Consider the following 12,852-nt stretch of genomic DNA (forward strand, 5'->3'; position numbering starts at 1 on the left):
AGCCGTTTCCGTGATGAGTACCCTTCCCCATCAGCAAGCCCGGAACCCAAAGGGAGGCCAGACGTTAGCAGGCCCAGCGGCCTTGCTTTACGGCGGGGTCGTGGAAAAGAGCACAGACCATCGCAGAGCTGATTGGCAGCCGGAGCTCCTGAGGACACGGGCGGGGTTGGTGCTGTGCTCAGCAAAACCTATCCCAGTGAGCTCAGATGGCCCTTCCTTGGGCGTGTTTGTTGAGTAGGTGGTTGATTACCTTCCAGCCCAGTGGAAGGAGCGGCGAAGGCTTTATTGGTCAAATGCTCCCCCTTCTTCCTAAGCCCCCAGGAGTGCTCCTTGCCTGTGTCCACTCTCCCTTCTTTTATTTATTTGGCTGTGTCGGGTCTTAGTTGCAGCGCGCGGGCTCTCTAGTTGTGGCATATGGGCCTAGTCGCCCCGCGCCTGGTGGGATCTTAGTTCCCCGACCAGGGATCGAACCCGTGTCCCCTGTATTGGAAGGCAGATTCTTAACCACTGGACCCCCAGGGAAGTCCCCACTCTCCCTTCTGAGATGGGGAGTGTGACGTGTAAAGAAAGTTTGGGAAAGTAACCTCAGATAAGACACTGAGCCGGTAGTCTTTAAAAAAAGAGCCTTAAAAAAGATCTTGGATCTTAAAAAAAAAAAAAAAAAAGCACAACGACCCAGCCTTATTGAAGTAGGATCGACAAAAATTATATACAACGTGATGTTTTGATATACATACACATTATAAAATGACCACAATCAAGCTAATTTAACACACCCGTCACCGTACATAGTTACCTTATAAATTTTTTGGTGGTGGAAACATTGAAGATCTACTTTCTTTGCAAAATTTCAACTACATAATACAGTTTTACGAACTCTGGTCACCATGCTATACATTAGATCCTGTCACTGTGCTATACATTAGATCCTCAGAAGTAATTGACTCTTTTTTTTTTAATATTTATTTACTTATTTGGCTGTGCCGGGTCTTAGTTGCGGCACGTGGGATCTTTGTTGCCCCGCGTGAGATATTCGTTGCGGCACGCGGGATCTTTAGTTGTGGCATGCGAACTCTTAGCTGTGGCAGGCACGTGGGATCTAGTTCCCTGACCGGGGATCGAACCTGGGCCCCTTGCATTGGAAGCGGCATCTTAGCCACTGGACCGCCAGGGAAGTCCCAGAAGCGATTGATACTACGTAACTGGTTGTTTGTACGTTGACAAACTCCCTTCCATCTCCCCCACCCCCCAGCCCCTGGCAGCCATCGTTCTCCTCTCTCCTCTTGTGAGCTCTACTTTTTTAGATTCCACATGTGAGTGAGATCATGTGGTATTTGTCTTTCTGTGCCTGGCTTGTTTCACCTCACACAGTATCCGCCAGGTTCATCCGCCAGGTTGTTACGAATGGAGAAGAATTTCCTTCTTTTTAAAGGCCCAATAATTCCATTATGTGTGTACAGTGCACACAGCACATTTTCTTTACCTATTCACCCATTACTGGGTCCTTGGGCTATTGTGAATAATGCTACAATAAACATGGGGGTGCCAGTAGCTCGTCAAGATATTCATTTCATTTCCTTTGGATATATACCCAGAAGTGGGATTGCTGGATCATATGTTTGGTCTAGTTTTAATTTGAGGAACCTCCATACTGTTTTCCATAATGTCAGCTTGGATCTTAATCAAGGTCCGTGGCTTGAAGTCCATTCTTTGAATGTCTGACTTGCTTTTTCCCTTTAGTTAAAAACAATAAGTGGGGAAAGGATTAAATGTCTCCCTGGAGGTGTGGGCGTGAAGGCTAGGGCAATGGTGTACTGGCTAAATTAGCTTATTTCCATGCCATAAAAATTTTAAGTATTAATGATTCTCTTTGAAAACCTCAGAGGAATGTTTTATCCACAGAATTCTTAAGAAAAACAATCTGTTTACTTATGTTCCCACCTTAATTTTAACTTCCTTCTTAAGTGGGTTTTTCTCCCCCCCTGGGGCGTTTTGTGTTGGGTCATTCTGAAGTGGATTATGGGTGAAGAATGAGGCCGCTCTAGTGTTCCAAGCTAAGTAGCTTTAGGAAGAAAAGCTTCCTGCAACTGTTGCTCATGGTCAGAAGCCAGTAGAATAAGGCAGGTCAACAAGTGTTTGTTAGGCACCCTGCTTGTGCAAAGCCTCTTTCTTCTAGAAAGGGAGAAGTCTTTGGGGCCTCAAGATCAACAAATACCAGTTGAATCTAATTGAGTTTGAAATAATAACTTTCCTTTTGGAAAACAGAAGAATTCGCGTTGCTGAACAATTGATTCATTGCCCTCCAGATGACCATGACTGTTGACTCGGAATTCCTTTTATTTTGATTAAGTGCATAGCTGCCTATCCTTCCGAGTTTATCTGGATCTTCCAGAACTTACATACCTCCAACCACTCCCATCCATCTGGGTTGGCTGGCCGGCTTGGTCGGCTGTGCATTCATTCCTCAAGGGCAGGGATACACAACTGGAAATGGCATCTGTCATAACCCCAGCCCCACTAGCACCTTTATATATTGGTATTACTGTTATTTTTTGAAGAATGCGACTGTTCATTTATTTATTTATTTGGTTGTGCTGCGTCTTAGTTGTGGCATGCGAACCCTTAGTTGTGGCATGCGAACTCTTAGTTGCAGCATGCATGTGGGATCTAGATCCCTGACTGGGGATTGAACCTGGGCCCCCTGCATTGGGAGTGCGGAGTCTTAACCACTGCACCACCAGGGAAGTCCCGCATCTTTGTATATTATAATAACTTGGTTCTCCTTTAATGGGTTGGGTGTTCCACGGAGGTTTTTAAAATCGGATCCAGAATTTCAAGTCTCTGTCTCCTTACTAGCCTAGTCAGTTTAGGGCTTTTAGGTGAACTAGGGATAAAATACGGTTTTATTTATTCTGTGTTTCCATTTGCAACCTGCAGTTGAAAGCATAACCTTCCATTTCTGTCTTTCAGAACTCAACCTGATTTATTGTTTTGTGTTTTTCCACTGAAGCTGAATCATCTCTAGTTAGGTTAAGTATCAGTTAGGTTAATCACCTCCAGTTACGTTAGTTTTCTTCTCGGACCAGAATCTGGATGTTTTTAACTAAGCATCTTGCTACTCAAAATGTAATCTAACGGCTACGTTAGAAATACAGACCCCAGGTCCCAGCCTCACCTACTGAATCTACATTTTAATAAAATCTCCAGCTGATTTGTAGGTACATCTAAATGTGAGAAGCACCGGTTGAGCCTGTCTTAAGATTTTCTTATTAAAAATTACATTGTCAAGATGTAAAGGGACACATTTCCGTTAAACATTTTTTGGACATTTTTTCCTAACATTTTATTATGAAACATTTCAAACATACAGCAAAATGGAAAGAGTTCTACAGTGAGCTCCCTAGACTGTCCACCTAGATTCTACCCAAATGGTAGAATCTAGGTGATTTTTTTTCCTTTCCTTTTCTTCCCAATTAATTTCTATCAGGAATTTTATATAGAGGGACTTCCCTGGTGGTCCAGTGTTTAAGACTCCGAGCTCCCACTGCAGGGGGCCTGTGTTCAATGCCTGGTACAGGTACTAAGATCCCTCATGCCACACGGTGTGGCAAAAAAGCAAAACCAAAAACAGACTGCTCCTTTATTGACGAATTCCCTGGCGGTCCAGTGGTTAGGACTCAGCGCTCTCACTGCCGAGGGCCCAGGTTCAATCCCCGGCCAGGGAACTAAGGTGCGGCCAAAAAGAAAGAAAAGGAATTTTATATAGAAATGCTAGTTTACAGCATGACTGTTAGAAAGAATCATGTCTTGGTAATAAGGGTCTCACCCTTTCTTCTAGAATCCCTGTGGGTTTTGACAAGGTCGCGCTTAGTTTGGGAATTTCTTGTGAATCAGAGAAGCACAGTGAGGTAGGAGGTGGGGTGCGCTGGGATTTCACAGAGTGCTGCGGTGCTGGTCCCTTTGCCCCTCCACCCGGAACACGGGGCCTCAGTATATGCTCCTCTATACGGTGAGTGGATTATGAGAGATCATCTCTACTGTTGCTTCCAACCCTGTAATTGTAGGTCTATTGCAAATACTAGCATCACTCTTTCTCCGGTGGAGAAAGCGATGAACCCGTTCAGTAGTCGAATAAGAAGGAGAACATCTGTCAGCATGGAAAAGTGATTATTTCCTAAGCTACTGAGTAAAACACAGCTGCACCGGCAGTTTCAACTCTGTTTTCTTGTCAATTTCTGTTCTTTCAGGAAACCTTACAGACACATGAAGCCTTCAACCATCTGGAACTCAGAAACTCGACTGGGACTGACTGTGGCTTCTAGACCGTCCAGGTGTTCTGCAGATGTGAAAACTTATCCCGCACTTGCCAGCTGGAGCCCCGAATAGATGCAAGGCTCGAGCTCCGGCTCTCACATCTCTGAGCACAGAGGGATCATCTCCTAAGTGGCCAGGGAGCAGTTGTTGACACTGAGGTCTGATTGCTGCACACGACCCGTCACCTTACGGGGCTGCGCTGGAGAAAGTCAAGTTCAGGGTCGTGAGTTTCCCGACTCTCGTGAATTAGGATTCCAGACGTGGGCCTCATTTCTGTAGCGCCCACCATCCCTGTAGGCATCACCACCACCACCATCACCACGAGCATCTTCTTGGAAACTCCACCACTGCATCACTGCACACAGTTGGAAACCTCCCCTGATCGCCATGGCCTGCCCTTTCCTAAAGGTTCTGTTGGTGGGGGTGAGTTTCCTGGGATGTCTTTATCCTCTCGTGGATTTTAGCTTCAGTGGGGAAACAAGAGAACAGAAACCGAATTTCGTGATCATTTTGGCAGATGACATGGGGTGGGGTGACCTGGGAGCAAACTGGGCAGAAACGAAGGACACTGCCAACCTTGATAAGATGGCTGCAGAAGGAATGAGGTGAGTCTGAGATGTCAAGCCGGCATCTCTTTGGGTATTTCATCCTGACTGTTTTGGGGGGAGGGGGCCGCATAGAGCACTTAAAGAGCAATTGATGGGTCCATGTTGATTTAATCAATTGATTGATGAATTTGGTTTGAAGCCAGTACAGCATCATTCAGGAGTCCATCCATCCGTCCATCCATCCCTCTGTCCATACGATAACTGTTCTTTTTTTGGCCATGCTGCACGGATCTTAGTTCCCTGGTCAGGGATCGAACCTGGGGCCCCGGCAATGAGAGCGCTGAGTCCTAACTGCTGGACTGCCGGGGAATTCTGATAATGCTTATTGTGTGAGTGTCTGTGTGTGTGTGTGTGTGTGTGTGTGTGTGTGTGTGTGTGTGTGTGTGTGTGTGTGTGTATTAGGAGCTGGGAACACAAAGGTGAACAAATAACAATCCTTGCCCTCAAGCTCTCGTAGTGGAGACAGGTTGAAAGGAAAGTACAGATTACAATCGAGTCCGAGAGGCTGCATCAGGAATTTTTGGAGTCTGTGGGGAGGGTGTGGACCCCAGCCTGGGGGTTTAAGGGAGAAGGTGCCCTTGAAGAGTGACTGAAAGTCAGTGGGGCACATGAAGGCCAAAGGACTTACTTATCTGTGAGCGGACAGGACTTACTGGTCCATTTAAGGCGCACTTAATGCTAAGGGACCACAAAAGGGGAGGAGGTGTATATCTGAACTGGCCGAAGTTTTATGAATATTTTAGATCGGTTTTCTTCTTGGGCTGACATTCATCTGACTGGCCCGCTCAGATCCCACCTGCCTGGGTTAAACCCCTCCTGTTGGCTCCATGGGAATCATCCCAACCGGCTGTTAGGACAACACATGGGGTGTCTCTGGAGTTTCAGCCACTTGCATCCTTAAGCCGGGAGCTTTCCCCTGAGATAGGGACCCTTGGTGTCCCTGCGTCCGGTCTCACCCTCTTCAATCCATCCTCCTCACCTCAGCCAAGATGAACTTTCTAGAAGCACTTCTCTGCTTCCAATCCTTCAAAGGCATTTGGTGACCCTAAGAACAAAATCCAAACTCCAAAGAGCAGTGTTCAAGCCCGGCCCATCCTCTGCACGGCCCCTCCTGTCTGAACGCTTCTTCAGCTGTTGCCTCCCTCTGTTTGGGCCTCACCTATGTGATTAGTTCTTCTTCTTCTTTAAATTTAATTTTTATTTTATATTAGAGTATAGTTGATTTACAATGTGGTGTTAATTTCAGGTGTGCAGCAAAGTGATTCAGTTATACGTATACCCATTCTTTTTCAGATTCTTTTCCTGCACAGGTTCTTACAGAATGTTGAGCAGAGTTCCCTGTGCTGTACAGTAGGTCCTTGTTGGTTATCTATCGCGTTGATACGTATAGTGATTAGTTCTTCTTGATGCACTTTCCGCTACTCCTGTTTTAGTTTCTACTCACCATCTGGTTCCTAATTCCACAGGAGGTCCTCAGGAACCCTTTCCGGGATGCCTCAGGTATACCTTTGCTGCTCTCCATGGTGACTGCTTAACCACCTATGTTGGGTTCAATAGCGTCACCCCCAAATTCATGTCTACGCAGAGCCTCAGAACATGACCTTATTTGGAAATAGGGTCCTTGCAAATGTCATTAGTTAAAGACCTCTGTGATAGCCTACTTGGTTTAGAGTGGTCCTAAATCCAACGACCGGTGTCCTTGTAAAAAGAGGAGGGGACACAGAGGGACATGCAGCAGAGAAGGTGACGTGAAGATGGGGGCAGAGGATGGGGTGATGTGCCTGCAAGCCAAAGACACCACCAGGAGCTGGAGGGAGGCCTGGAACGGACTCTTCCTCTGAGCCTCCGGAAGGAACCAACCCTGCTGCCATCTTGGTTTCAGACTTCTCGCCTCCTGAATTGTGAGAGAATACATTTCTATCCTTGTAAGCCACCCGGCTTCTGGTAGTTTGTTATGGCAGCCACAGGAAATTATACACTGCCCTTCTAGCTCTGGGCTTCAGGAAGAAAAATGCCTTGTCTCTTCTTCCACCCTTGTATTCCTAACACGGTGCCCGGCACCTAGTGGGCCATTCAGAAGTATTTGTTCATCAGTAAATGGGCTTCAGGAGTTCAGGGTGCTTTGAAATGTCACCCCAAATTTTGCATGTCAGATTTTTTTTTTTCTCCCTCGGGTTGAGAGTCAATGCAGAGCATTTAACAGATCCTCAAAGGGAACTGGGTTGCCAGGTGCTTAAGAACTTCTGCTTTTCGTGTCGAGGGTTTGTGGGGAAATATCTGGCCCATTATTTAAACCGAGATTTGTGAGCCTTGGGGTTCTTATGAGCTGTCCCCACCAGCACGCTGTCCGCCTGAGCGGAAGGGGCATCTCGGGGACCAGAGGCAAATACAGCTGGGTGGGCTCTGCTACTTTTTCCTCCCTTGGATGAAAATATTCTCTCCATCGGAGCCTTGTGACAGTGGCCAGGCAGACAGCCCTCTGGCCCAAGGTTGACGGCTTTTCACTCTGTGCTTTGTTGACAGGAAAGCAAGCTTCCTGTGAGGCCAGGGATTGATTCATCACGGGCTTTTCCCTGCCTACTCACCGCCAGTGGGGAACCGTGACTTTCAGAGAGAACGCTTATTGCCAAACAGGGGCTAAGGGTGACTTAAGAAACTATCTTTTCTGTTGTCTCCCTTTTACTAGTGTGCTCGGCTGCCGCAGCAAATTACTACAGATTAGGTGGCCTGTGTGAAAAAGAATGAAATATTGGGACTTCCCTAGCGGTCCAGTGGTTAAGATTCCGCGCTCCCACTGCAGGGGGTGCGGGCTCGATCCCTTGTCGGGGAACTAAGATCCCACATGCTGCACATGTGGGATCTTAGTTCCCACGTGTGGGGAAAAAAAAAAAAAGAATGAAATAGTGCCATTTGCAGCAACACGGATGGACCTAGAGATGATCGTACTAAGTGAAGTAAGCCAGACAGAGAAAGACAAAGACCATATGCTGTCACTTATATGTGGGATCGAAAATATGACACAAATGAACTTATGAACAGACTCACAGACGTAGAGAACAGACTTGTGGTTGCCAAGGGGGAGGGGAGGTGGGGGAGGGATGGATTTGGAGTTGGGATGAGCAGATGCAAACTATTATATATAGGATGGATAAACAGCAAGGTCCTACTGTAGAGCACAGGGAACTGTATTCAATATCCTGGGATAAACCCTGATGGAAAAGAATATGAAAAAGAATATGTATATGTATAACTGAATCATTTTGCTGTACACCTGAAACCAGCACAACATAGTCAATCAACTAGACTTATAAGAAAAATTAGTGGCCTCAAATAGGCCACTTGTCATATTTATCCTCTCAGAGTTGAGAGGCGGGAAGTGCTAAATCGAGGCACGGGCGGGGCTGGTCCTGCTGGAGGCTCCGGAGGGGAGTCGTTCCAGGCATCTCTCCTGTTTCTGGTGACTCTGCCAGCAGCCCTTGGTTTGCGGCCTCAGCCCTGCACCGTCCACCTCCACAGTTCACACACCTCCCTGCGTGTGTGTCTAAACCTCCCTCTTCTTGTAAGGACACCAGTCATTGGCGTTAAGGCCCATCTTAATCCAGTATGACCTCATCTCCGCTTGATTACGTCTGAAAAGACCCTATTTCCAAATAAAGTCACGTTCACAGGTTCTGGAATGACATGAAATCTGGGGGGACACGATTCAACCCAGAGACATTACTGCTACACATATAATTTGTACTACACCCATAGTACTATAATTAGCCATTCTCCTACACATATCTGCGCCTCTGCTCCTAACGTAGTCTGAAACGCAGCACCTACTCATGAGACGCTTGTTGCCTTGAAGATTAAGCGTCCTGCCTAAGAGGGCAGGCTCTGGTGCCGCATGGCTTGGGTTCAAATCCCAGCTCTACTATTTCCACCTGTATGGCCCGGGACGGGCCACCTCATTCCTCGGAGGTTTGCTTTCATCTTCTGCAGGGGGGCAATGGCAGCACCCACCTCGTAGGATGTTGTGAGGGTTAAATGAAGAATTAGCTATGTAAGCATTAGCACAGAGCCTGGCACGCCATAGACGCAGATAAATGTTAGCTATGGTTATTTTTGTTACTGTTATGAGAAAGCAACATCCACCTGAATTGTCAGTGTGAATTCGCTACTCTGCCTACGGAAAGGTCTAAGTGATATAACTCATGGAAGGAGGAACGGGGTCCAGGGACAAACCCCAGTAAACCTCTACGTGGCCCGTGCACGCCGGGCCAACAGCTGTATTTGAATCAGCCCAACAGCTGTGACAGTAACTAAGCCTTACCAGTGCTTGCAAGGCACCAGGCTCTGGGCATCGCCCCGTTCAATTCGTGCTACCACCTGATGGTTCTCTTCTTCCACAGATGAGGAAATCAAGGTAGTGACTCGCCCAGAGTTAGCGAGTGGCTGCATCAACGTGCTCTCACTCTAGAGCCTTATCGTTAAGGGCTGGGAAGTAGAGGTGAATTTGCCAAGAGTGTCCTTCAAGGCCTGGGCTGGCTTTGCCACGAAGAGGGAAGGAGGTGGGCGAGGGAGGTGCGGATCAGGGTCTCGATAGTTCTCGTCCCTCTGGAGCTGACAAAGGACCTCTGTGCCGTGAAGGTGGAAGAGGCAACCGAGAGATGTTGTTGGGGTGTCAGTCATTAATGCAGCTGTTGGACACGAGGCTCCACCGGCCGAGCATGTGTGGTTGCCAAGGCTGCCGACGCCTGCGGTCTCCCCCGTGCTGGCTCTGACTGCATCTCCAAGCCCCTCCCCATGTTCCGTCTGCCTCATGGCCCTTGCACTGGCTGTTCCTTCCCTCTTCCTGGCAAGCTCTCCCCTCAGGCTCTGAGTGGCCGGTCAGTCTCGGCTCCAATGTCACATCCTGGAGGAGGCCTCTCTGACCTCCCTAACCCCTCACCAAGCGTGTCTCTCACTTCTTCTCCTGATTTGTTTCCACGACCCGTATCACCTCCGACATGATCTTTGTTTACTTCTTTATTGCCTGTCTCTCATCCTGGAATGTCAGCTCCCTAGAGGAGCTGTCTAATCTATCTTGTTCATGGCTCCAGTGCTTAAAACAATGCCTGGAGCATGGTAGCTGCTCAACAAAATCTGTGTGCCTGGGTTCGGACTTGTGGACAGGCAGAGGCGAGTTAACCGCAGCGGGACTTGGAACCAGGCTGCCTGACTCTGTCACTTACTAGCTCTGGGACACCAGGCTCATGAGTAAACTTTGCCGGGCCTCAGTCTGACCATCTCTAAGATGGGACCGTAGTGGCATCATCGTGGGTCATTTTGAGGAGGAAATGGGTTAAGTCACGTAAGACAGCAGCAGGTCCCTGGTAGGTGTGAGCTCTTGTGTTTCCCCTGAACCTCTGGCTCTGCTGCCCTGCTCTCCTCCCATCCCCCTCCCTTGGCTGGAGGGTCAAGCATGTTGGCTCAGCTTTTGTCCCAGAAGCTCCTCCCTCTGTCTGTGCTGGACCCTCATCCTTCCCCAACCTGGGCCGTGGGACTCGGCTGTCCTCTCGGAATCTGCTCGATCCTGCTCATTCCTCCACCAAGTCCCCAAGTCACTCTTCTTCCTTCCTCCCTTCTTCCCTTCCTTCCTTGCTGCCATGTGGCATGTGGGATCTTAGTTCCCGGACCAGGGATTGAACCCGGGGTCCCAGCAGTGAGAGCGCCGAGTCCTAACCACTGGACCACCAGGGAAGTCCCCATTCGTGTTTTTTTCCATCTGACTATGGTCGATGCAATTTGCCAATTTTGTGGTCAGAAGAGGCACCATTCACAACATAATTATGATGTCATCGTGGTTGCAAGAAAAAGGAATCCTTGGGGAAAGAAAAGCAAAATTTGGGACTTCCTGGGCGGTCCTGTGGTTAGGACTCTGAGCTCTCACTGCTGGGGCCCCGGGTTCAATCCCTGGTCTGGGAACCAAGATCCCACAAGGTGCATGGTGCGGCCGGGGGAAAAAGAAGCAGCAACATTTTCAGAGCCTTGATTTTGGTGTCCCTTTTCAGACTTCCTAAACTCCAGTTCCATGGAGATAAAATAGGGATTGCGGCCTGAGACCCCATGGCCTTGAACTCATTTCCAGCAGCTCAGATCAAAGAGCGTCCACATCACATATCACGTGGGGGAAACTGGGGCCCAGAGAGAAATGAAGTGTTTTCACTATTACAGTCAGCTCTCTGACATGCGGGTGCGGGTCATCCAGCTTGCAGTTTATGATGATGATAAACAACTGTTTTCTTGACCAGCATTTTTCGGGATCCACTTTAATGAGGTCTAGTTTACATATGATCAAATGCCCCCATTTTATTTTTTTTTTAGAAAAAATTTTTATTTATTTATTTTATTTTTGGCTGCGTTGGGTCTTAGTTGTGGCACATGGGATCTTTGTTGCGACATGCGGGATCTTTCATTGTGGTGCTCGGGCTCTTCACTGCGGCGTTCGGGCTTCTCTGTAGTCGAGGCAGGCGGGCTCAGTAGTTGTGGCACGGGCTTCATTGCCCCACAGCATGTGGGATCTTAGTTCCCCGACCAGGGATTGAACCCGCGTCCCCTGCATTGCAAGGCAGATTCTTAACCACCGGACCACTGGGGAAGTCCCAAATAGCCCCATTTTAAAAGTACATTTTGGTGAGGTTTTTTTTTTTCTTTTTAATTTATTTTTTATTGAAGTATAGTTGATTTACAATGTTGTGTTAATTTCTGCTGTACAGCAAAGTGATTCACTTATACATACATTCTTTTTCGTATTCTTTTCCATTATGGCTTATCACAGGATACTGAATATAGTTCCCTGTGCTCTACAGTAGGACCTTTTTGTTTATCCATCCTGTATATAATAGTTTGCACCAGCTAATCCCAAACTCCCAATCCATCTCTCCCCCGTCACCCCCCAGCCCCCCGCCTTGGCAACCACCAGCCTATTCTCTATGTCCCTGATTCTGTTTCTGTTTCATCGATATGTTCATTTGTGTCATATTTTAGGTTCCATGTATAAGTGATATCATTTGGTATTTGTCTTTCTCTTTCTGACTTAACTTCACTTAGTATGATCATCTCTAGTTGCATCCATGTTGCTGCAAATGGCATTATGTTGTTCTTTTTTATGGCTGAGTAGTATTCCATTGTATACATGTACCACATCTTCTTTATCCGTTCATCTGTCGATGGACGTTTAGGTTGTTTCCATGTCTTGGCTATTGTAAATAGTGCTGCAGTGAACACCGGGGTGCATGTGTCTTTTTGAATTATGGTTTTCTCTGGATATATGCCCAGGAGTGGGATTGCTGGATCATATGGTAGTTCCATTTGTAGTTTTCTGAGGAACCTCCATACTGTTTTCCATAGTGGCTGCACCAACTTACATTCCCACCAAGAGAACGGTAAACAATTCATTTGTGAAAACCATGAAAGCTGCCGTGTCTCTTTCTCGGGGGCATCGCTGTTCGGGGCTCCCTGTGTCCAGAGATGGCCCACATGTGCCCTGCGGGGCAGCAAGGCCTCCTGCCCTTGTCAGTAGGTTCAACAGCCAGCGTGTCTTGCCTTTGACATTGTGGGCTCCCGTTTTGCCAGTGTCCTGTGCAGATCTGAGCTGGGCAGTGCTGTTGAACATTTGCAAGTTTAAAAATGATATGATAACCAGAAGAAAATCAAAATGTTGGAATTTCAGTGAAAATGCCAGGGACTTTGTAATCCACTAAAACCTAAACTTTTCAAGCACTTAGAAAACTTGTATCACAATAGGGGTTAGAGGAGTGAATTGCTCATACTTTAAAAAAGAGAAAAGGACAAATACCTTTCACGGGCATCTCAGCCAGCGTTTCAAGTGGTCTGAACAATGTTTAAATCTCTACAAGAACCCAGTGGATGAGCTTGATAATGCAGCACTAGTTTGGGTCTTGCC

General features: G+C 47.4%; 1 protein-coding gene across 2 annotated transcripts in view; it reads left to right on the forward strand.

The window, feature by feature from the left end:
- Positions 1-4,276: 4,276 nt before the first annotated feature.
- Positions 4,277-12,852, forward strand: part of ARSG (arylsulfatase G) — a gene marked incomplete at its 3' end in the record, with an annotated part of 69,450 nt that continues 60,874 nt past the window's right edge. For both annotated transcript variants that reach the window (XM_082861176.1, XM_082861177.1), the window contains exon 1: positions 4,277-4,919. In XM_082861176.1, coding sequence (XP_082717302.1) covers positions 4,702-4,919 — 218 coding nt within the window. In that variant the 5' untranslated portion in view covers positions 4,277-4,701. The remainder of the gene's footprint in view (positions 4,920-12,852) is intronic.

This window comes from Leucopleurus acutus (assembly GCF_964270905.1).
Source record: "Leucopleurus acutus genome assembly, chromosome: 19".
Lineage (NCBI taxonomy): Eukaryota > Metazoa > Chordata > Mammalia > Artiodactyla > Delphinidae > Leucopleurus > Leucopleurus acutus.